Source organism: Scyliorhinus torazame, chromosome 7 (genome assembly GCF_047496885.1).
Source record: "Scyliorhinus torazame isolate Kashiwa2021f chromosome 7, sScyTor2.1, whole genome shotgun sequence".
Taxonomy (NCBI): domain Eukaryota; kingdom Metazoa; phylum Chordata; class Chondrichthyes; order Carcharhiniformes; family Scyliorhinidae; genus Scyliorhinus; species Scyliorhinus torazame.
Window position 1 is genome coordinate 99749511 of NC_092713.1, and position 23464 is coordinate 99772974.

Here is a 23464-nt window from a genome sequence, read left to right on the forward strand (position 1 = left end):
AATTAAATTTTGACAGAAAGGGATGACATTTATCTGTGACAGATGTTTGAAATGAAAACCATTTCACTGCCCAATGGATGAATAAGTAAATATATTAAATTATGTGGAACTGAGTCACAGAGAGACAGGAAGACTCCAGGTTTAATCATTGGCCTGTGTTGGGTTAATGGATCAGATTTTAGTCGCAGGGTTGTTAAAATCATGGTCAGAACATTAGGCTGGGAAGGACAGAAGGCAGAAATCAGGCAGGCTTCCTGTTGACCAGCAGTATATCCTGCTAAAATGTGCACAGCTATTGGGTGTGAATCAGGTCAGGTTTGATGGTGCTGCTACTTCACTTGTGAATTTGAACAGTCTGCTGATGCTTTCTATCTGTGCTTCCATACAAATAATGATACGGTGCAGACATAAGGTCCCACCCATGCAATCTGATTCCAGCATAAGTCAATGCCTTAGGAACGGAGAGGGGAAAATGGAGAAATGCAAGAATAAGTAATTAGAAATGTGAAAGGAAATCAACAAATAGTAGCACTGAGCTGAGAAAGCTTCATTCGGCTTTTGTTGTGCAACTCCCTGTATAGCTGTCTTTTTTACAACCTTTTGCTGAAAACCGAGTGTTTTGGGGTCCATTTTTTTCCTTTAAGAGTTATTAGAATAGGAGGAATTGACTGACACTGCGCACATTGAGCTGGGTTTGCTAAATCCCTGACTGATTTGTTGAAGAGAGTTTGTTTGCCACGCCTCTACATTGTTGGAACCCATCCCTTGGATGTCGGTAGGTTTGATGTTGAGTTGGGAACCCTCCTCCAAGTGGTCTTATATGGTGGTTTCATGAGTGTCCTCCTCATTGTGACTGGGTTTTCCATGAGGATGCAGTGTTTGTGTCTCTGTTGAGGCAGTGCTGTCGTTTCCCTTAATAACCTTCTTGTGATGGTGTGCAGTGCGGGGTGGAAGCTAATATTCCCAGATCAGCTCGGGAGTTCTTCCCTTTGGGTGTTTTTTCCTTCTCTTCATCTGGGTGCGCAGTGTGCTGTTATAACTACCGGTCCGGTCTGGTGGTCTGTGGGAGGTTCCCCGTAATGTACCAGAGGGGGGGATTCAGCCGCGCCCCCGCGTCCCCTCTCTCAGGGCACCCAATTATTGGGTGTCTTGACTATTCTTCAGCAAGTCTCCGGCAGTGATTGGCGTAATGTTTTTTGTGTAAATGGGGATGGTGCACTGCTCTGGGTGTGGTTGGTGAGGTGCATGATCAGCTGAGGTGTAGGTTTTGGGTGCGTTGGAGATCCTCGGGGTGCTGATTTGGGTGTGTCAGAATGTGCTGAGCTAGGCCAGGTCCAATGCTATGGTTAGTATTATTGTCCCGTGGAGCTTGGGATGTCTCGAAGGCACTTATTAGGGACATTCGGAGAGGCTGGGTTTTGCTTAGTCTGTGCATGGGGATCTGGGTTTGAGCCGAGTTCTGTACTTTGATTGATGTCCTGCTGCCCCCCCAACCCCAATGGTCGGGACGCTTTCTTGCTTGACTGAGCAGCTTGTTCCCTTCTTCATTAATGGGTGATGGGCAAAGGCCAGAGGAATACAAACCCATGGTGGGGTCCTAATTCTTTGTTATCCTCTCATCCAGTCCTGGTAGTTCTTGTTCTCCTTCCTTTTTGTTTTCTTGGGAGGTGTTGACAGCACTGATCAGAATCCAAATGTATAGCTTCTGGTCCTCTCTATATAACTATATGGAATGATGTTTGTTCTGTACTGGGCCTGAGATTGGGGTTACGTTGCATTGTGTGGTATATTTGCACCATCTTTTTAGAACGGAGACTCTCACATATTTTCTTTTTTTAAGGGTGGGAGTAAAGAATCTGTGAGTGGAGCCTGCAGGGTTACAGATGGTTCTGGTATCCAATGGAAGGAGGTGGCGGTTTTTTCATTGGTGTCCCTGACACTGCTCGAGTTGAGTGTGATGTCTATTGGTGCTCACCCGAACGTGGTGTGAAAAACCTATCCTGAACTCTCGTGGCAATTGTGAGCAATCGCCGTGTGGGAAGGTGTGCACTATTTTACCATGTCTTCTTGGCCTTATCCTGTTTCTCCCTTGTTCTCTGGTCGGGTTTACAGATGCATCAACTTATGTCTAATGATTGTATTGAGCTAGTTATACTACTGTTCTCCTGTCCCCCTCTGTATTCATGTACTTGGAGCCATGTGTTCCTTGCTGTGCTGTATCGTTCTTGTGGTTCTGTTGCTTTGCTTGCCAAAATGTAAAACCTTAACAAACATACTTTTGAAAAAATGTCCCACTGGCTTTACAGGAAGGTTATAAAAAACACCGAGGCACATAATTAGGTCAGATGACCAAACATCTTCGTCAAAGAAGTTTTAAGGAGTGTTTTAAAAAAGGAAAGAGAGAGGGAGAGGTTTATGGAGATAATTCCAGAGCTAAGGGCTTAGGCAGCTGAAGGTATAGCGACTAATGGTGAAGCAATTAAAATCAGGGATGCTCATGAGGTCAGAATTAGTTCAGTGAACATTTCTCAGCGGATTATAGGACAGAAGGTGAGACAGAGAGAGGAGGCCATGAAGGAATTTGAAATCGAGGATGAACATTTTTGAAATCAAGATGTTGCTTGACCAGGAGCCAGTATAAGTCAGTGAGCACAACAGTGATAGGTGAACTGAACTTGGTGTGAGTTAGGTGATAGGTGAACTGAACTTGGTGTGAGTTAGGTGATAGGTGAACTGAACTTGGTGTGAGTTAGGATATGGGCAGCAGGGTTTTGGATGACTTCAAGTTTAAAGAGGATAGAATGTGAGACAACAGCCAGGAGTACGTTGGAATAGTCAAGTCTAGAGGTAACGCAGGCATGAATCAGGGTTTCAGCAGCAGGGAAGTCAAAGCAGGGGCAAAGTTAGTGAAAATAGACAAATATGCGGTTGGGAGCTCATCTCTGTTGTATGTTGGTGGAGTGACTGAGGAATGATTGCTGAGACATAGGTATGTCGGACAAATACTGGTTCATTGGATATAGAGTCATAGAGGTTATCAGCCCAACTTAACCAAACTATTTCCAGATACACATGACTCGGTATTAAAGCGAGCAACATTCTCCCTCTTGACTGTTGGTCATGTGTCTCATATTATTAATGGGGTGTGCTATTTACACAGTCCCCCACATTAACCTTTGCAACCCTAATATTAGAAACTCAGGGTCAATATAACACAAGGTTGCAAACAGTCTGGTTTAGTCTCAGACGTTGTCAGGATGGGGGATGGAGTTAGTAGCCAGGAGCAGAGTTCGGAACAGGGACTGAAAACAATGGTTTAAATCTTCCCAGTGCTTAAATGGAAGAAACTTCCGCTCACGCAGTACTGGATGTCAGACAAACAGTCTGATCATTTAGGAACAAGGGAGAAGTCAAGAGAGGTGGTAGTGAGGTAGAACTGGAGAGAAGAATACATGTCTATGATTCTCATTCCCTTATCATGGAAAGTATCAAATCCCCCACTGCCTCCTTCCAACAGGGCAACAGAAGCGATTGGAAATTTAGTAATTGATGGACTGCAGATGTGGCCCCATATTGCACTATGCTACATTGATGCCTGCACCTTGATCTGATCAAAGTGAGGAACTTCCAATGGGGAGGAGCATTTGGGTTCCATTTCCTTCATTTCTTTCTTTCCGGCTTAGCCTTTGAAAAAAAATAAAATAAAGATTTCTGTTCTTTTCTCTTGAAAATACCTCAGCCAAGTGTGCATTCTTCACATGTAAAGCAACAGAGAGAATGTTGGCAGGCTCTTCAACTATTTAACATGGCAGTCAAACCCAATCCTGTCCTCACCCACTTTTAATCATGAATCAAAATATAGTAATCAGGAACGACAACTCTGTCTGATGTTTTTCTCCTTTTTCTAATGCAGTAACATTGAGTTCTCCATCATCTTGTCAGATCAGCCAACTCAACACAGACCACAGGTAAAAATGAGGACTTGACTGGTTCAATCTCATACTGATTGATTGATTGAGTCTTTTGCTGCTTTAAGTATTGTGGTAACAAAAGTACAATGTAGTCACTGCGACAATAAGGGCGAACCACAAGTTTACTCACTGCATTAGTATCAATATACTATAGGAAAAAATCTAACTTAAACAAACACTCTTTAATTCCTTTCAGAGTTAAGTTGTATGATGCTTTAAATGTGTTACCTTAACTGATTTCACACTGGAACTACCTGTACTTCATCTTTGCTCAAACTTAACTAGATAACCATCACCCAAGGCTTGAATTTTCAATCCAGTAGAGTCGGGACCTTTCTTGGCTTCACAAACCCGGTTATTTGGGATTTTCGATTGGGGGGGGGGGGGGGGGGGGGGGGGGGGGTCTGGGGGGCCTGGCGCAGGTGTCTGGGGAAGGCTTGGCTCAGTGCACTGGCACTTCGTCAAAGGTTTTTAAAAAAATAACATTAAAACAGAAAACAGTCTTCCAGCCCTCATCACCCCCACGCATCTTATGCCAACTTAATGCCAACTCATGCTCCCACCCACCACCCTTTGCCTTAACACCTACCATGTAAACTCACCAAGTATCCACCGTGGGCAGACCTCAGGAGCCATGCTGAGATTAAATAAAATAAAGTTTTAAAGGCCATGACAGTTTGACAGTTCCTCTGGACACTTCTGATAGTTCCTCTTGACAGCTCCAATGGGTTTATGCACTTTTTGCACACATTCATGGCCACTTTTGTAATCCAAAAGGGCACTTTATCTCTCCCAAAGGGCAGCTTATTTCTCCCAAAGGTCACCTAAACTTCTCCTCAGGACCATATCCACAGGGCTATCCTATCTCTCCAAAAGTACTGCATTTCTCCAAAGGACTCCGCAAAGTTTAGACCTGATCCTACAGGTCTAATCTACACATGTGGTGTTTCCCACTCCTGGCTAACAAAAATCACGACTTCAGATAGCTGCTGTTATATGGATAGCCTACTCCACAAAATACACATGAGCAAATCCTGACCCAGCCCCAACCATGCCCCCGTGAAAACGGTACGTTATGTGTTTAGGGGTGGGACTTCAGTTTTCAGGCTTGTTCTGTCATTTTCGCAATGATAGCAAAGATTCTCCATCATGATGAAAATTCAGGCCCAAGTCTTTAATTGCCCTACCGGGTGTTTTTCACAACAGAGATACGAGAAACATTTTGCGCAGCTGGAACTTTATGGAATACTAATGACAGTACCCGAGAATCAGTATATTAATGCCACTTTTGGCTTGGTCGTGTGCCTTCCATAGCTCACTGTGAAATAAGGATGCTGGATTCTTAGCACGAGAATGAAGAGGGCCATGTGGGTGTAGAATTTGGCACTCCCACCCAGAATCCAAGCCCCATCCTGCCTCCAGGCCATTTTCCCAGCGGTGGGATGGTAAATGGGCGGCAGGGCTACCTACCTGCAAGTGACAGGTAACCAATTCAGTTACTAAGGGTCCATTAAGGCCTGCTGTTGGAGGTCAACTGGAATCCCTGTGGAGTGGTTCCCCACCACCACCCACCACAGTGATGGCCCAAACGCAAAGGCCCTTTTTAATTTGAATTTTGATGGGGTTATACAACACCTCCTTTTGGGGCATCCTGCTGCTGCTGCTTCTTCAGTGTTGGAGGACCCCCCCCCCCCCCATGGCTCTCTAGTTTCAAGAGGCTACCTGACATCCTTAATTGAAAGGCAAGCCGATTAATCTGGCCCTTAATTGGCAAATTCTGGGAAAATCAAATTGAGTGTCTGTTTCCTACACGGCAGACTTCAGACCCAGGGATCAGAAATTTGCAGAAAAACATTTGCCTGAGCAGCCTGCCCTTTGTGTTTCAAATGTTCTGAATTGTCTGGGAGCCTATGAACCGTTGCTGAAGTGTGTGTTTTTACTTCTTGGCTACTAATTGTGCACAGTTGGTGTTCATTGTACCACAAATTTTTCATGGCTGAAACTCAGTGCACTGATATGTGGGGTGCGCGAATTGTAAAAGTGCAGGAAACACGATTAATCATTTACAGAATGCTTTCAGTGGATCTGAGGAAAATTAGCCCCACAATTGACAGCAAGTAGGACGATGGCGCCTGCAAGTCATGGCTGTCAGTTTGAGTTTAGCCCTCTTGACACCCTGGCACCAATATAAAACTGATTTTACTGTTGGAACTTCCTGCTTTATTTCTTCAAAAACTATGGAACGTTTCAATGTAGATCTTACCAAATTTGACAAAAAGCACACCCGTGGTTGAAACAGATTTTTGTCCATTTGTAGCGACGCATTGGAAATAACCAGTGTCTGTGGTATCAAGGTCCCGAATTCGGAGACGAGAACCATAATTAGTTAGTCGGTAGGATATTCTCCGTGGTTCTTGGACAACTGGTGCATCATTCTTCAGCCAGCGTATTGTAGGGGGTGGATTGCCAGACACTTTACAGTATAGTTCTGCAGTCTGGCCAAGTGAGGTTGTGATATTATTCATTGGCTCATCCAGGATTAGATAATAATCTGAAAAAGAATTTTACAAAAACATCTTTAGTTGCAGGTCAGCAAAGCAGTTCAATGAAGAAGGAGAAAATTAAAATATATTCAGTAACAAGAAAATCGAAGCACTGGTGAGATGATCAGTGAGTAACTCCATTGTGACATTTGGTACAGAGCCATACAAGCCACAAATGTTTTAGGTTGCATTCACTATCTCTGTATTGAATTAGTTGAATCAGTGTCATTTAACTAGAGAGAACAGTAACAAATATCAGTCAAATCTCCCAGAGTAGCATATTCACATTTGATTCTGGTTAAATATACTTGTGTCGATGTCAGCTGAGGAAAGGATTAGGCTGGGTTGTAATGATATTTACTAAATGGTATGAAATATAGCATATGTGAGGTCTCTGCGGTCAAACAGGAGGAATAAATTCTTAGCTCATGAAGAATGGGCACCCAGATGAGGTAATAAAAATTGTCTGGAGCTCCCAAAATGGTCCCCATCATAAATTAGTACCTTCAGTGACGAGTGAAACAAGAAGGACACAATGGAGAAAAAAAATAACTTTTTTTAAATAATGAAGGCAACTAACTTGCAAATAATGTAATCATGAAATCTTGATATCCATAGAAAGAAATTTCCTGGATTTGAAATATTTGACCCCTGTCTCAACATGTCCTTGTTTACAAACTTTCATCTCAGACCATTTAACCCGGGGTGTTTAGTTGTAATGTTGTAAAACACAGAGCAAAGAAAGGTAAATCTTCAAATCTGTTTAAAGTTTTCTTTCCCTCTATTTATCGCAAAACATGTTTGACTGCCAACTTCTCTAAAACCATCATTGCTTAAACGTTGCAGCTTGTACACCTCTTGGCAATGTTTTTAACTGCTTATTACTTTGGAAATTCCAAACACTTTGTTACTTTCTTTCAAGATGAGACACACTGCTCCACATGGGAACTACCACGTTCCAGATTCCACTGGCAAATCCAACAGAGTCATTCTATGGTAGTGAATCATCAGAGTTGCCTGAAGGTACAGCACATGCAAGGAGATTATTGGCAGGCTTATGAGAGTAAATTAAAATTTCAAAACCCCCGTAAACATGAGTCTTACAAATAATACAGACTGTCTGAGTTTTAATAGCACTGATTGTGTACTAATAAAACTAAGTATTCAATGAGGCAGATAACCACCCACCATTCTCTTGGAAGTTAGATCTTATGCCCTACTTATACTGGCTGCTTCCAGTACAACTAAGAAGCACTGCTGCTTTTAAGTTCCAGTCCGTAGCGCTATTTCTGTCCATCGTACTCTCCCCAGTTGTTGGGAACAGATCACTGTTTGAACCGCTCCATCATTGTCCTGTTTGGTCAGGCTGAACCACCAATGGCAGAAAGGTCACCAACAACTAAATTAATGTCCCTACTATGCATGTCATTGTACTTAGGTGGGTCTTAGCACCTTCAGAAATAGCAACACCACCACCAAGCTCTGCAGCAGTATCACACTGACTCAAAATGTTAACTCGGTTTTCTCACCATCAATGCTGCCAGAGCTGCTGTGTTTATCCGGCATTTCCTGCTTTTTACCATCAACATCTGGGTGGTAGCGATTCCAATTAACTGCAATGTAACCAACACCACAATTCTGGCCAATATATATCCTTCAACCATCATTACAGATTACCTGGGCATTTATCCTGTTGCTCTCTGTGGAACTTCCCTGCTTTTTTCAAATACTGCCGTGGGATCTTTTTAATAATAATCTTTATTGTCACAAATAGGCTTACATTAACACTGCAATGAAGTTACTGTGAAAAGCCCCGAGTCGCCACATTCCGGCGCCTGTTCGGGTACACCAGAGGGAGAATTCAGAATGTCCAAATTACCTAACAGCACGTCTTCCGGGACTTATGGGAGGAAACTGGAGCACCTGGAGGAAACCCACGCAGACACAGGGAGAAAGTGCAGACAGTGACCCATGCCAGGAATCGAACCTGGGACCCTGGAGCTGTGAAGCAACAGTGCTACCCACTGTTCTACCGTGCCGCCCCTTTATGTCCACCTGAGAAGGCTGACAAAGGCTTTGGTTTAATGTCTCATCTAAAATATCTCCAACAGTTCAACACTCCCTCAATACTGTACTGAAATGACTGCCTGGTTTATGTGTTCAAGTTTCTGGAGTTGAATCTGAACTCAGAGCCTTCTGACTCAGAGATGAGAGGACTATTGCTGAGCCAACGCTGGATGATAAGTTTGTTTCAGAGAGCCACAAGCTTTTTTCTCAATATCTTCCAGATAATTCTTGATTACAAAGAATGCAACTCAAGTGCTCTCTAACCACAGCTGCCATCTTGTTCAAATATCAGAGAGTTGATTTGCCAACATATGGAACATTCAGTAATTTATGATATTTAGGCATCAAAATGACACACAGAACCTGCCACCTCAGACAGAAATTCTTTGTACTGAACAACTGCAAGTTTTATTAAAATCAATTGGAAATTCTGTTCCGACCATATGCCACTGCTCCCCACCCCCAATTCACCCTGTTACTTTATGTTAAGAATTATGTTAACCCCAGAACAACCATTCTTTGTTTTATTACTCAAAGAAATCCTTTACACTCTCCACAGCAACTTTATGCAGAACATAAGCTAATTTCTCTGCTTGGTTTACGTTGGCAGGCATGTGCCCGAGTCTCTTCACTTCAGACTTATCTCAGGCTCAGCAGGGAATCTAGGCTATTACAGTAATATAATTTTAAATAATAATTCATAGATCTCAAGACACCCCAGGAAATTCTACTTCCGCCTGTCACATGTTTTTCTCCAGTTATGTGCTCTCATGGAGACAGGGCCATTCACTGATACATTTCTATATGTGTCAACTTGCGCACTTGACCTAAGCAGCCGTTATTTCTGTCTGCATCTGAATGGTGAATGCCGTTAGATGACTGGATGATTCAGGGTGTCACAGAAAAAAATGAAATTGCACTTATTTAGCATCTTTCACAATGTCAGAGTGTTTCAAACAACATTAAAGAGAACGGGGAGGATTCTCCCCTACCCAGCGGGGCGGGGGGTCCCGGCGTAATGCAGTGGCGGGAACCACTCCGGCGTCGGGCCACCCCAAAGGTGCGGAAGTCTCCGCACCTTTAGGGTCCAAACCCTCACCGGTTTCCGCTCCACCGGCTGGCGGGAAAGGCCTTGGCGCCACGCCAGCCGGGGCCGAAAGGTCTTCGCCGGGCGATGCGGTTCCCCACATGCACGTGAACGTCAGCGGCTGCTGACATCATCCCCGCGCCTGCGCAGGGGAGGGTGTCTCTTCCGCCTCCGCCATAGTGAAGACCATGGCGAAGGTGGAAGAAAAAGAGTGCCCCCACGGCACAGGCCCGCCGATCGGTGGGCCCCGATCGCGGGCCAGGCCACCATGGGGGCACCCCCCGGGGCCAGGTCGCCCCGCGCCCCCCCCCCCAGGACCCCGGAGCCCGCCCACGCCGCCTTGTCCCGCCGTTCAAAAGGTGGTTTAATCCACGCTGGCGGGACAGGCATTCCAGCAGCGGGACTTTGGCCCATCACGGGCCGGAGAATCAACGGGGGTGGGCCCGCCGACCGGCACGGTGCGATTCCCGCCCCCGCCGAATCTCTGGTGGCGGAGACTTCGGGACACGGCAGGAGCGGGATTCATGCCAGCCCCCGGCGATTCTCCGACCCGGCGGGGGGTCGGAGAATCCCGCCCAATAACACACATTTGAAATGTAGCGAACAACGACAGCCAATTTTGTGTACAGGAAGGACTACAATGAGATAAATGGCCAGATATTCTGGGCTGAATTTTCACTTACTGGAAGAGGTGGACCAGCAGCACGCAAGGCCACAATTCCCCGTCACTGGCTGGCTGGCCAGCTTGCTGCGTGTTCCACCAGAATCCCAGATTCAAAATACATCTGTGCAGAGGGATCTGGGTGTCTTTTTTCAGGAATCGCAGAAAGTCAGTATGCAGGTACAGCACGTAATAAAAAAAGGCAAATGGAATTTTAGCGTTTATTGCAAAAGGACTGGATTATAAAAGTAGAGAAGTGTTGTTGCAATTGTATAGGGTGTTGGTGAGACCACATCTGTGTATTGTGCCCAGTTTTGGTCTCCTTATTTGAGGAAGGATGTGGTGGCATTGGAGGCAGTTCAGAGGAGATTCATCAGATTGATTCCGGGGATGAAAGGGTTGACATATGAGGAAAGACTGAACAGTTTGGTTTATGCTCGCTGGAGTTTAGAAGAATGAGAGGGGATCTGATTGAGGTATATAACTGCTAAGAGGGATTGGTAAAGTAAACATACATCAAATGTTCCCCTTTATGGGGCAATCTAGAACGTGAGGTCACAGATATAGGTTGAGATAAGGAGGAACTATTTCTCGCAGTGGGTGGTGAATCTGTGGATACTACTGCCCCATATTGCGGTGGAGTCTGATTCATTAAATGGTTTAAAGAAAGAGGTAGATATATTTCTGATTTTAAAAACATGGTTAAAGGGATATGGGGAACAGCAGGGAGGTCGGTTTGAGACCAGGAAAACAAATCAGCCAAAACAGGCCAGCACAGCGGTAAGCACTGTGGCTTCACAGCTCCAGAGTCCCAGGTCTGATTCTGGACTTGGGTCACTGTCTGCGCGGAGTCTGCATGTTCTCCCAGTGACTGCGTGGGTTTCCTCCCACAGTCCAAAGATGTGCAGGTTAGGTGGATTGGCCATGATGAATTGCCCCTTAGTGTCCAAAAGGTTAGGTGGGGATATGGGGTGGGGATGTGGACTTAGGTAGGGTGCCGGTGCAGACTCGATGGGCTGAATGGCCTTATTCTGCACTGTAAATTCTATGATTCTATGATCTGATTGAATGGCGGAACAAGCTTGAAGGGCTGACTTGCCTACTTCTGCTCCTAATATACATAGAAAATAGAAGTAAGGGAGACCAATTAGCCCTTTAAGCCTACTACGCCATTCATTATGATCATGGCTAATCATCAAATTTAATAGACTGATCCCACCTTCCCCCCACATCCCTTTAGCCCCAAGGACTATATCCAATTCCTTCTTGAAATCACACATAGTTTGGCCTCAACTACGTTCTGTGATAGTGAATTCCATAGATTCACCACTCATTCTTTATTCCCCAGATTAATGTTAAGAATTGCTAGGGCGGCACAGTGGTTAACACTGCTGCCTCACGGCGCCAAGGTCCCAGGATCAGTCCCGGCCCTGGGTCACTGTCGGTGTGTGTGGGTTTCACCCCCAAAACCCAAAGATGTGGGTGGATTGGCCACACTAAATTATGGATTGTTCTCCTGTGTCTCTCTAAGTTAGGGGAGAGGGGAGTGATGGCCCAGTGGATGGTTGGGAAGGCTTCATAAATATCTTGTGTACGCCATAAACCCTGGATGTAAATTATTGGTCCCACCTTACAGCATCTGCGGGGAGCCTTCTCCCAGGGCCAGGCCTGGGTTATAAATTGGGTTCATATTCTCTGGAGTTTAGAAGAATGAAGCATAAACTCATTGAAACATGCAAAATTCTGAAGGGGCTTGATGGAGTACACACTGCGAGATTGTTTCTATTGGTCAGGAAATCTAAAACATGGGGGCAAAGTCTCAGGGTAAGGGACCCAACATTTACAACTGAGAGGAGGATAAATGTTTTCATACAATACATACATAAATACGAACAAGGAAGAGTAGGCCAATCAGCCCCTCGAGCCTACTCCACCATTTAAGAAGATCATGGCTGATTAGATAGTACCTTAAATCTGCATCCCACGTTCCCTCAAGAACCTATCACCCCTTTGCTTACCAAGAATCTATCCACCTCTGCCTGGGGTGGCATGGTTGCACAGTGGGCAGCACTGTTGCTTCACACGCCAGGATCCCAGGTTCGATTCCCGACTTGGGTCACTGCCTGTGTGAAGTATGCACGTTCTCCCAGTGTCTGCGTGGGTTTTCTCCGGGTGCTCCAGTTTCCTCCCACAAGTGCCAAAATAATAATAATAATCATCACTTATTGTTACAAGTAGGCTTCAATGAAGTTACTGTGAAAAGCCCCGAGTTGCCACATTCCGGCGCCTGTTCGGGGAGGCCGGTACGGGAAAGATATGCTTGTTAGGTGAATTTGACATTCTGAATTCTCCCTCTGTGTACCCGAACAGGTGCTGGAATGTGACGACTATGGGCTTTTCACAGTAACTTCTTTGCAGTGTTAACGTAAGTCTACTTGTGACACTACTAATGATTATTATTAAAAATATTCAAAGTCTCTGCTTCCACAACCTTTTCAGGAATAGAGTTCCAAGGATTCACAACCCTCAAGAGAAAATGTCATCCCATCCCTGTTTTAAATGGGTGACCCCTAGTTTGAGATTCCCTCACAAGGGGAAACATCCTCTCCACATCCATCCTGTTAAGATCCTACAGCATGTTATAGGTTTAAATCAAGTCACTTCTTATCCTTCTATACTCTAGTGAAAAAAAGCCTAATGTATCTAACTTTTCCTTATGAGACAACATGCCCGTTCCTGGTATTAATCTAATAGTGTTTTTCAAACTATTTTGCCACGGGACCCATTTTTACCAACTGGCCATCGTTCGTGACCCACAGCAGCCAACCTTCGGGGTCCATGCCGGCCGACCTTTGCGACCCACCCTTTAATGTGGCAGGAGAGCCTGCTTGGTCCTCACGATCTCACTTGCTTTGTGATTCAATGTTACATTTCTGATAATGACTTCAGCTGATGATTTAAGATCTCACTGCATCCTTGAAAAAAAATCAAGAGGTTTGTCCTTGAAATCGTCATGTTTAGTCTTCAAACGCCTTTAAAGTTTTGAGGGTTATAAACTCTCATTTGCCAGTGCTTCCCCACATATATCACACATGAACTTTGAATCCTGATTTTCAGTGGCACAGTTAATAACCCATACCTCATCATCATTATGCTACTTTCAGCTTCTTCTTCTTGGGTTGTTCACCACAGGCCCTGGAATTCACACCAGCACTGCTGGCAGCTGCAAAATGGAGGAATCGCTCTCGCGCCCAGAACATGTGACCTGCTCTCCGCCGCTGCTTCCAGTGAGCGGACTCTGTCATTTGCTGAAAGAAACTGGCCCTGTACAGGGCGCTGATGTCAGGAGGAGGCGGTCCACCCCGTTGGGCTCCGGGCCTGCGCACTGCTTGATCCAGCACGCATGCGCGGGATGGCCGGCAATCTCAAACGTCCGTCCTGGCTGACAGTTTTGAAAGCCAGTTGCGGCCGTTTGACGTTCCTCCTGCGATCGGGAACGCCATGACCGAACGTGCCGTGACCCTCCCGAAACCTGCCCATGACCCAACCGCGGACCACGACCCTGAGTTTGAAAACGACTGTCTAGTAAACCTTCTTTGAACTGCTTCCATCACATTTATATCCTTCCTTAAATAAAGTGACCAATACTCAATCAGCTCTCCAGATATGGTCTCACTGATAATCTATATGACTGAAACATTATCTCCTTACTTTTGTAGGGGTTTTTCACAGTAACGTAATTGCAGCAGACTTGTGACATTAATAAAGAGTATCATTATTATTACTCAATTTACCTCGCAATAAATTATAACATTCTATTAACTTTCCTAATTACTTGTTGTATCTGCTTACTAGCCTTTTGTGATTTTTTTTCTTCATTCACGGGACGCGGTCGTCGCTGGTTATGCCAGCATTTATTGCCCATCCCTAATTGTCCTTCAGAAGGTGGTGAGTTGCCTTCTGGAACTGCTGCAGTCCCTGAGTTGTAGGTACACCCACAGTGCTGTTAGGGAGGGAGTTCCAGGATTTTGACCCAGTGACAGTGGAGGAACGGCGATATATTTCTAAGTCGGGGTGGTGAGTGACTTAGAGGGGAACCTCCTGGTGGCGGTGTTCCCATGTATATGCTGCTCTGTCCTTCTAGATGGTAATAATCATGGGTTTGGAAAGCGCTGCCTGGGGATTCATGCACTAAGACATCCAGAATCCTCTGCAGCTCAGTGCTCTGCAATCACTCACCCTTTAGATAATGGGCTTCAATTTTATTCTTTGCCAAATTGGGCAATTTAACATTTTCCCACATTATACTCCATTTGCCAGATCGCTGCCCATTTACTTAACCTATCTCTATCTTTCAGTAGCCTCCTTAAGTCCTCTTCACAACTTACTCTCCTACCTGTTTATGCATCATTAACAAATTTGGCAATCATCCCATCTGTCCCTTCGTCCACGTCATTTATATAAATTATAAACAGTTGAGGTCCCAGCACTGATCCCTCTGACACACCACTCGTTACATCTTGTCAACCTGAAAAAGGCCCATTTATTGGATTGGATTGGATTTGTTTATTATCATGTGTACCGAGATACAGTGAAAAGTATTGTTCTGCATACAGTTCAAGCAGATAATTCCGTACATGAAAAGAAAATACATAGGGCAAACATACAATACACAATGTAAATACATAGACACAGGCACCGGGTGAAGCATACAGGAGTGTAGTACTACTCAGCAGAGAAGATGTGTGAAGATCATGGCTGATCTTTTGTGGACTCAGCTCCACTTTCCGGCCCGAACACCATAACCCTTAATCCCTTTATTCTTCAAAAAACTATCTATCTTTATCTTAAAAACATTTAATGAAGGAGCCTCTACTGCTTCACTGGGCAAGGAATTCCATAGATTCACAACCCTTTGGGTGAAGAAGTTTTTTCCTAAACTCAGTCCTAAATCTACTTCCCCTTATTTTGAGGCTATGCCCCCTAGTTCTGCTTTCACCCGCCAGTGGAAACAACCTGCCCGCATCTATCCTGTCTATTCCCTTCATAATCTTATATGTTTCAATAAGATCCCCCCTCATCCTTCTAAATTCCAACGAGTACAGTCCCAGTCTACTCAACCTCTCCTCGTAATCCAACCCCTTCAGCTCTGGGATTAACCTAGTGAATCTCCTCTGCACACCCTCCAGTGCCAGTACGTCCTTTCTCAAGTAAGGAGACCAAAACTGGACACAATACTCCAGGTGCACTAACACTAACACCTTATACAATTGCAGCAGAACCTCCCTAGTCTTAAACTCCATCCCTCTAGCAATGAAGGACAAAATTCCATATGCCTTCTTAATCACCTGTTGCACCTGTAAACCAACTTTTTGCGACTCATGCACTAGCACACCCAGGTCTCTCTGCACAGCAGCATGTTTTAATATTTTATCATTTAAAAAATAATCTCTTTTGCTGTTATTCCTACCAAAATGGATAACCTCACATTTGTCAAAATTGTATTCCATCTGCCAGACCCTAGCCCATTCACTTAGCCTATCCAAATCCCTCTGCAGACTTCCAGTATCCTCTGCACTTTTTCCTTTACCACTTATCTTAGTGTCGTCTGCAAACTTGGACACATTGCCCTTGGTCCCGAACTCCAAATCATCTATGTAAATTGTGAACAGTTGTGGGCCCAACACTGATCCCTGAGGGACACCACTAGCTACTGATTGCCAACCAGAGAAACACCCATTAATCCCCACTCTTTGCTTTCTATTAATTAACCAATCCTCTATCCATGCTACTACTTTCCCCTTAATGCCATGCATCTTTATCTTATGCAGCAACCTTTTGTGTGGCACCTTGTCAAAGGCTTTCTGGAAATCCAGATATACCACATCCATTGGCTCCCCGTTATCTACCACACTGTTAATGTCCTCAAAAAATTACACTAAATTAGTTAGGCACGACCTGCCCTTTATGAACCCATGCTGCGCCTGCCCAATGGGACAATTTCCATCCAGATGCCTCGCTATTTCTTCCTTGATGATAGATTCCAGCATCTTCCCTACTACTGAAGTTAAGCTCACTGGCCTATAATTACCTGCTTTCTGCCTACCTCCAGTGACAGTAGTGTCACGTTTGCTAATTTCCAATCCGCCGGGACCACCCTAGACTCTAGTGAATTTTGGTAAATTATCACTAGTGCATTTGCAATTTCCCCAGCCATCTCTTTTAGCACTCTGGGATGCATTCCATCAGGTCCAGGAGACTTGTCTACCTTTAGCCCCATTAGCTTGCCCATCACTACCTCCTTGGTGATAACAATCCTCTCAAGGTCCTCACCTTTCATAGCCTCATTTCCATTAGTCACTGGCATGTTATTTGTGTCTTCCACTGTGAAGACCGACCCAAAAAACCTGTTCAGTTCCTCAGCCATTTCTTCATCTCCCATTATTAAATCTCTCTTCTCATCCTCTAAAGGACCAATATTTACCTTAACCACTCTTTTTTTGTTTTATATATTTGTAGAAACTTTTACTATCTGTTTTTATATTCTGAGCAAGTTTACTCTCATAATCTATCTTACTCTTCTTTGTAGCTTTTTTAGTAGCTTTCTGTTGCCCCCTAAAGATTTCCCAATCCTCTAATCTTCCACTGATCTTTGCTACTTTGTATGTTTTTTCCTTCAATTTGATACTCTCCCTTATTTCCTTAGATATCAACGGTCGATTTTCCCTCTTTTTACCGTCCTTCCTTTTTGTTGGTATAAACCTTTGCTGAGCACTGTGAAAAATCGCTTGGAAGATTCTCCACTGTTCCACCATAAAATCTTTGCTCCCAGTCTACCTTAGCTAGTTCTTCTCTCATCCCATTGTAATCTCCTTTGTTTAAGCACAAAACACTAGTGCTTGATTTTACCTTCTCACCCTCCATCTGTATTTTAAATCCCACCATATTGTGATCGCTCCTTCTGAGAGGATCCCTAACTATGAGATCCTGAATCAATCCTGTCTCATTACACAGGACCAGATCTAGGACCGTTTGTTCCCTTGTAGGTTCCATTACATACTGTTCTAGGAAACTATCGCGGATACATTCTATAAACTCCTCCTCAAGGCTGCCTTGACCGACCTGGTTAAACCAATCGACATGTAGATTAAAATCCCCCATGAGAACTGCTGTACCATTTCTACATGCATCAGTTATTTCTTTGTTTATTGCCTGCCCCACCATAATGTTACTATTTGGTGGCCTATAGACTACTCCTATCAGTGACATTTTTGCCTTACTATTCCTGATTCCCACCCAAATGGATTCAACCTTATCCTCCATAGCACCGATGTCATCCCTTACTGTTGCCCGGATGTCATCCTTAAATAACAGAGCTACACCACCTCCCTTACCATCCACTCTGTCCTTCCGAATAGTTTGATACCCTCGGATATTTAATTCTCAGTCGTGACCATCCTTTAACCATGTTTCAGTAATGGCCACTAAATCATAGTCATTCACGATGATTTGCGCCATCAACTCATTTACCTTATTCCGAATACTACGCGCATTCAGGTAAAGTACACTTATGTTGGCTTTTTTACCTCTGTTCTTAATCTTAACACCTCGATCAGTAACCTCTCCTAAGTTATATTTACTCTTAATCTTTCTCCTAATTTTCCTTGTCGTTGAACCCATATCTTCATGTAACAACCTGCCGCGTCGCTTAACATTAATGTTTTCACTTCCCGTTTTATTCCTTTTAGACTTCCTGGTCCTATTCACTGAGCTCCCCTCAGTCACTGTACCTTGTACTGTCACCCTTTTTGATTTTTGATTATGGCTTCTCTGCCTTACACTTTCCCCCTTACTGCCTTTTGTTTCTGTCCCTGTTTTACTACCTTCCAACGTCCTGCATCGGTTCCCATCCCCCTGCCACATTAGTTTAAACTCTCCCCAACTGCTCTAGCAAACTGCCCCTAGGACATCGGTTCCAGTCTTGCCCAGGTGCAGACCGTCCGGTTTGTACTGGTCCCACTTCCCCCAGAACCGGTTCCAATGTCCCAGGAATTTGAATCCCTCCCTCTTGCACCATCTCTCGAGCCACGCATTCATCCTCTCTATCCTGGCATTCCTACTCTGACTAGCTCGTGGCACTGGTAGCAATCCTGAGATTACTACCTTTGAGGTCCTACTTTTTAGTTTAACTCCTAACTCCCTAAATTCAGCTTGTAGGACCTTGTCCTGTTTTTTACCTATATCGTTGGTGCCTATGTGCACCACGACAGCTGGCTGTTCACCCCCCCCCCCCCCCCCCCCCCCAGAATGTCCTGCAGCCGCTCCGAGACATCCTTGAGCGGATGATTACCCTTGTTGGACATTCTAGAATGGGTAGCCATTGCTTAGGCTAAGGGATGGCTGTGGGGTTGGGGGGGGGGGGGTGGTGGTTTTGGCCATGATTGTGAGGGCAGAGTGGACAGGTAGAACAAGTGGGGCAGCAAGTGTGGGGGGAGGGGCTGGCAACTCAGTTAGGCACAAGGTGCCCGAACAGGAGGGAAATCCCCAAGCCCACAGTCAGGCTACCAGTGAACAATGAGCAGTCCCGTCACGTTGTGTGAACGTTCACTGATAAAATACCAGCAGCGGTGAGGGGAGACCTTTAAGTGACCCTTAATTGGTCATTTAAGGGCTTCAATTGCCGTAAGGGTGGGCAGGCCACCTGAAAGCTCCAAAGCTACTGGTAAAATTCCAGCAGAGAATTTCAACAGCAACGCACTTCCTGCCATGCCACCCAATTTTCTGCCCTCTTTGGCTGCCAGTCTGCTCCTAAGGGAGCATAAAATTCCAGCCAATATTTCAGTGAATGATTGGTCAACCGAGCAACTCCCGAGGAAAATGGTGGAAGTAGTTAGTATGGATTCATTAAGATGCAAATTAGATAGATTTCATTCAGAAAATACCAGCTTGGGATAGAGAGTAATTTGAAACAATAGCTGACGAAACGCTAACTTTGGATCCACGACTCGCAACGCTCCCCCACCACTGGGGTTTTCCTCACATCATGTCTGGGTCTACTGTAGTCTAACTGATAGTGATTGGTTGCTATAATTAGTTCTCAACTACATTATTGATGTATTCTGCAGCTACCAGGATAGTAGAAAGCAAATGAGTTGGACCTTGCTGCCATTTTATCGTTCAGTGAGTCTTGTGTTCAGCGGCAAAGGAGATCAGGATCAAAACTGAAACCTTCCTGTTTTTGTACCACATTTAAACCAATATATTTAATCTCAAATCACTGGGATGATTATTTCTTGCCAAGTTCTGTAACTGACGCTCAAGCATCCTGCCCTTTATCTAACTCATGGCAATTCTTGTTTTCTCAACCGCCATTGCCTCTTGATCTCTCAAGTTCTTGATAAAAAATGTTTTACTTTAAAATTTCATGGAACTGCCATTTCTCCTCAAAGTCAAAAGCTCACATCCCCCCTTTCTACTCTGGTCGAGTTTCAAAACCTTTTTTTGTTGCTTTAAATAGCAGATCTCAAAAAACCTTTCTGGTTTTTGCATTAAAAGGAAAATCAATACTTGCTACCAAAGGTTTATGCCCTCTCCTCTGCCTTTTCTCGTTTATTTGAGGGGTTAGATTCTCCCTCTCTACTTTTGATGCCCTCAAAAACACTTAAAGCTCTATTTAAAATTATAGCGCTATTTACATTGTGCTTAAGTAAAATAATGAAAATACATTTAAGGATCTTTCGTAAGGCTACTGTGCACCTTCCCTGATGTGGCTCATCACCATAATTGTAGGTCAACTGTTAATGGGTAACATCATTAAATAAGTAACTAGGTGTTCGGTGAAGCTTCAATAAGCAATGGTGCTCCCCAAGGTGGGCCTGCACCACACAGATTGTTGCAGTTGTGTACATTTAAGCAGGGGCAGGCTGGTTCCTCAGCATTCTTTGGCATTCTCTCAAAATACAGTGTTACAGAACCACTGATGGGTGCATCAGGGGATTCTCATAATTTCCCAAATGACTAGCCTGCCCTGCAATAAAAACGGATTCCATATTCAAACCTGAGTGAGCACATCTAAGCCAGGTATGCAACACCTGGGGCAGGATTCTCCGAAATGGAGGCAGAGTGTTCGCGCCGTCGTGAACGCCGTCGAGGTTCACGATGGCGCGAAACGGCCCCTATCCCGACCGATTCAGGGCCCGATAATGGGCTAGGAGCGGCGCCGCGTCATTTACACACGCAAGGCCTTGGCGCCGCGTAAAGGCAGCACCGCATGCATGATGCGGCCGGCGCCGCATAACTGGCATCATCCGCGCATGCGCGGGTTGGCCGGCGCCAACCCGTGCATGCGTGGTTGCCGTCCTCTCCGAGTCCGCCCCGCAAGAAGATGTCAGACGGATCTTGCGGAAGAAAGGAGGTCCTCCTTCAGAGAGGCCGGCCCGACGATCAGTGGGCACGATCGTGGGCCAGAGCCCATTTGAGGCCCCCCCGGTGCTGGATCTCCCCCCCCCCCTCCCCGCAGGCCGGCCCCCAGCGTTCCCGCGCTGTTCCCGCCGGCAGCGACCAGGTGTGGATGGCGGCGGGGCGAACCCGCCGTTTTGGGCAGGCCGCTCGGCCCATCCGGGCCTGAAAATAGCAGGGGTGCCGGAGAATCGCCATTTTGGGTATCTCGGGTGATTCTCCGGCCTGCGCCGCGCGGAGCTCGACGGGGCCGTTCTTGCCGCTTGGGAGAATCGCGGGAGGGTGTCTGACCGGCGTTGCGGGAAAATTTGGCGACCCAGGCGATTCTCCCAACCGGCGTGGGAGCGGAAAATCGCGTCCCTGTTCTTCACATTGTCATGATATGCAAACATGCAACCAATGAACACTCAGAATAGGACACAACCAATGGGCAGTTAGGACACTCAGGGGTGGCATCACCACAAGGGGGCATGACATAAACGCTATAAAAGGGATGAGGCACTCACACCCTGCCTCTTTCCACAGACAGACATCTAGAGAGTTCGACAGGGTTGATCAGCAGCATCACACCCCAGCACGTGGCTTAGAGCAAGCTGATACAGTTAGACTGAGTTACTACAGTTAGATTAGCAGAGAGTCAAACTCATTTGAGAACTGTGTTAATAGTTCATTAAACACGTTGAACTCATTTCAGAGGCTGGAGCATCCTTTGGAGATAGTGACCACAATTCGATTATGTTTACTTTAGTGATGGAAAGGGATAGGTATATACCACAGGGCAAGAGTTATATCTGGGGGAAAGGCAATTATGATGCGATGAGGCAAGACTTAGGATGCATCGGATGGAGAGGAAAACTGCAGGGGATGGGCACAATGGGAGTATGGAGCTTGTTCAAGGAACAGCTACTGCGCGTCCTTGATAAGTATGTACCTGTCAGGCAGGGAGGAAGTGGTCAAGCGAGGGAACCGTGGTTTACTAAAGCAGTCGAAATACTTGTCAAGAGGAAGAAGGAGGCTTATGTAAAGATGAGACATGAAGGTTCAGTTAGGGCGCTCGAGAGTTACAAGTTAGCAAGGAAGGACCTAAAGAGAGAGCTAAGAAGAGCCAGGAGGGGACATGAGAAGACTTTGGCAGGTAGGATCAAGGATAACCCTGAAGCTTTCTATAGATATGTCAGGAATAAAAGAATGACTAGGGTAAGAGTAGGGCCAGTCAAGGACAGTAGTAGGAAGTTGTGCTTGGAGTCCGAGGGGATAGGAGAGGTGCTAAATGAATATTTTTTGTCAGTATTCACACAGGAAAAAGACAATGTTGTTGAGGAGAATACTGAGATTCAGGCTACTAGACTAGAAGGGCTTGAGGTTCATAAGGAGGAGATGTTCGCAATTCTGGAAAGTGTGAAAATAGATAAGTCATCTGGGCCGGATAGGATTTATCCTAGGATTCTCTGGGAAGCTAGGGAGGAGATTGCTGAGCCTTTGGTCTTGATCTTTAAGTCATCTTTGTCTACAGGAATAGTGCCAGAAGACTGGAGGATAGCAAATGTTGTCCCCTTGTTCAAGAAGGGGAGTAGAGACAACCCCGGTAACTATAGACCAGTGAGCCTTACTTCTGTTGTGGGCAAAGTCTTGGAAAGGTTTATAAGAGATAGGATGTATAATCATCTGGAAAGGAATAATTTGATTAGAGATAGTCAACACGGTTTTGTGACGGGTAGGTCGTGCCTCACAAACCTTATTGAGTTCTTTGAGAAGGTGACCAAACAGGTGGATGAGGGTAAAGCAGTTGATGTGGTGTATATGGATTTCAGTAAAGCGTTTGATAAGGCTCCCCACGGTAGGCTACTGCAGAAAATACGGAGGCATGGGATTCAGGGTGATTTAGCAGTTTGGATCAGAAATTGGCTAGCTGGAAGAAAAAAGGGTGGTGGTTGATGACAAATGTTCAGACTGGAGTCCAGTTACTAGTGGTGTACCACAAGGATCTGTTTTGGGGCCACTGCGGTTTATCATTCTTATAAATGACCTGGAGGAGGGCGTAGAAGGATGGGTGAGTAAATTTGCAGATGACACTAAAGTCGGTGGAGTTGTGGACAGTGCGGAAGGATGTTACAAGTTACAGAGAGACATAGATAAGCTGCAGCGCTGGGCTGAGAGGTGGCAAATGGAGTTTAATGCAGAAAAGTGTGAGGTGATTCATTTTGGAAGGAATAACAGGAAGACAGAGTGCTGGGCTAATGGCAAGATTCTTGGTAGTGTGGATGAGCAGAGAGATCTCGGTGTCCATGTACATAGATCCTTGAAAGTTGCCACCCAGGTTGAGAGGGTTGTTAAGAAGGCGTGTGGTGTGTTAGCTTTTATTGGTAGAGGGATTGAGTTTTGGAGCCATGAGGTCATGTTGCAGCTGTACAAAACTCTGGTGCGGCCGCATTTGGAGTATTGCGTGCAATTCTGGTGGCCGCATTATAGGAAGGATGTGGAAGCATTGGAAAGAGTGCAGAGGAGATTTACCAGAATGTTGCCTGGTATGGAGGGAAGATCTTATGAGGGAAGGCTCAGGGACTTGAGGCTGTTTTCGTTAGAGAGAAGAAGATTAAGAGGTGACTTAATAGAGGCATACAAGATGATCAGAGGATTGGATAGGGTGGACAGTGAGAGCCTTTTTCCTCAGATGGTG

General features: G+C 45.3%; 1 protein-coding gene across 4 annotated transcripts in view; it reads right to left on the minus strand.

Annotated features, from left to right (window-relative positions):
• ror1 (receptor tyrosine kinase-like orphan receptor 1) overlaps positions 1–23464 on the minus strand; it is a 439534-nt gene that overhangs the window by 94183 nt on the left and 321887 nt on the right. For all 4 annotated transcript variants that reach the window (XM_072511138.1, XM_072511137.1, XM_072511139.1 and 1 more), the window contains one exon: positions 6235–6522. In XM_072511138.1, coding sequence (XP_072367239.1) covers positions 6235–6522 — 288 coding nt within the window. The remainder of the gene's footprint in view (positions 1–6234; positions 6523–23464) is intronic.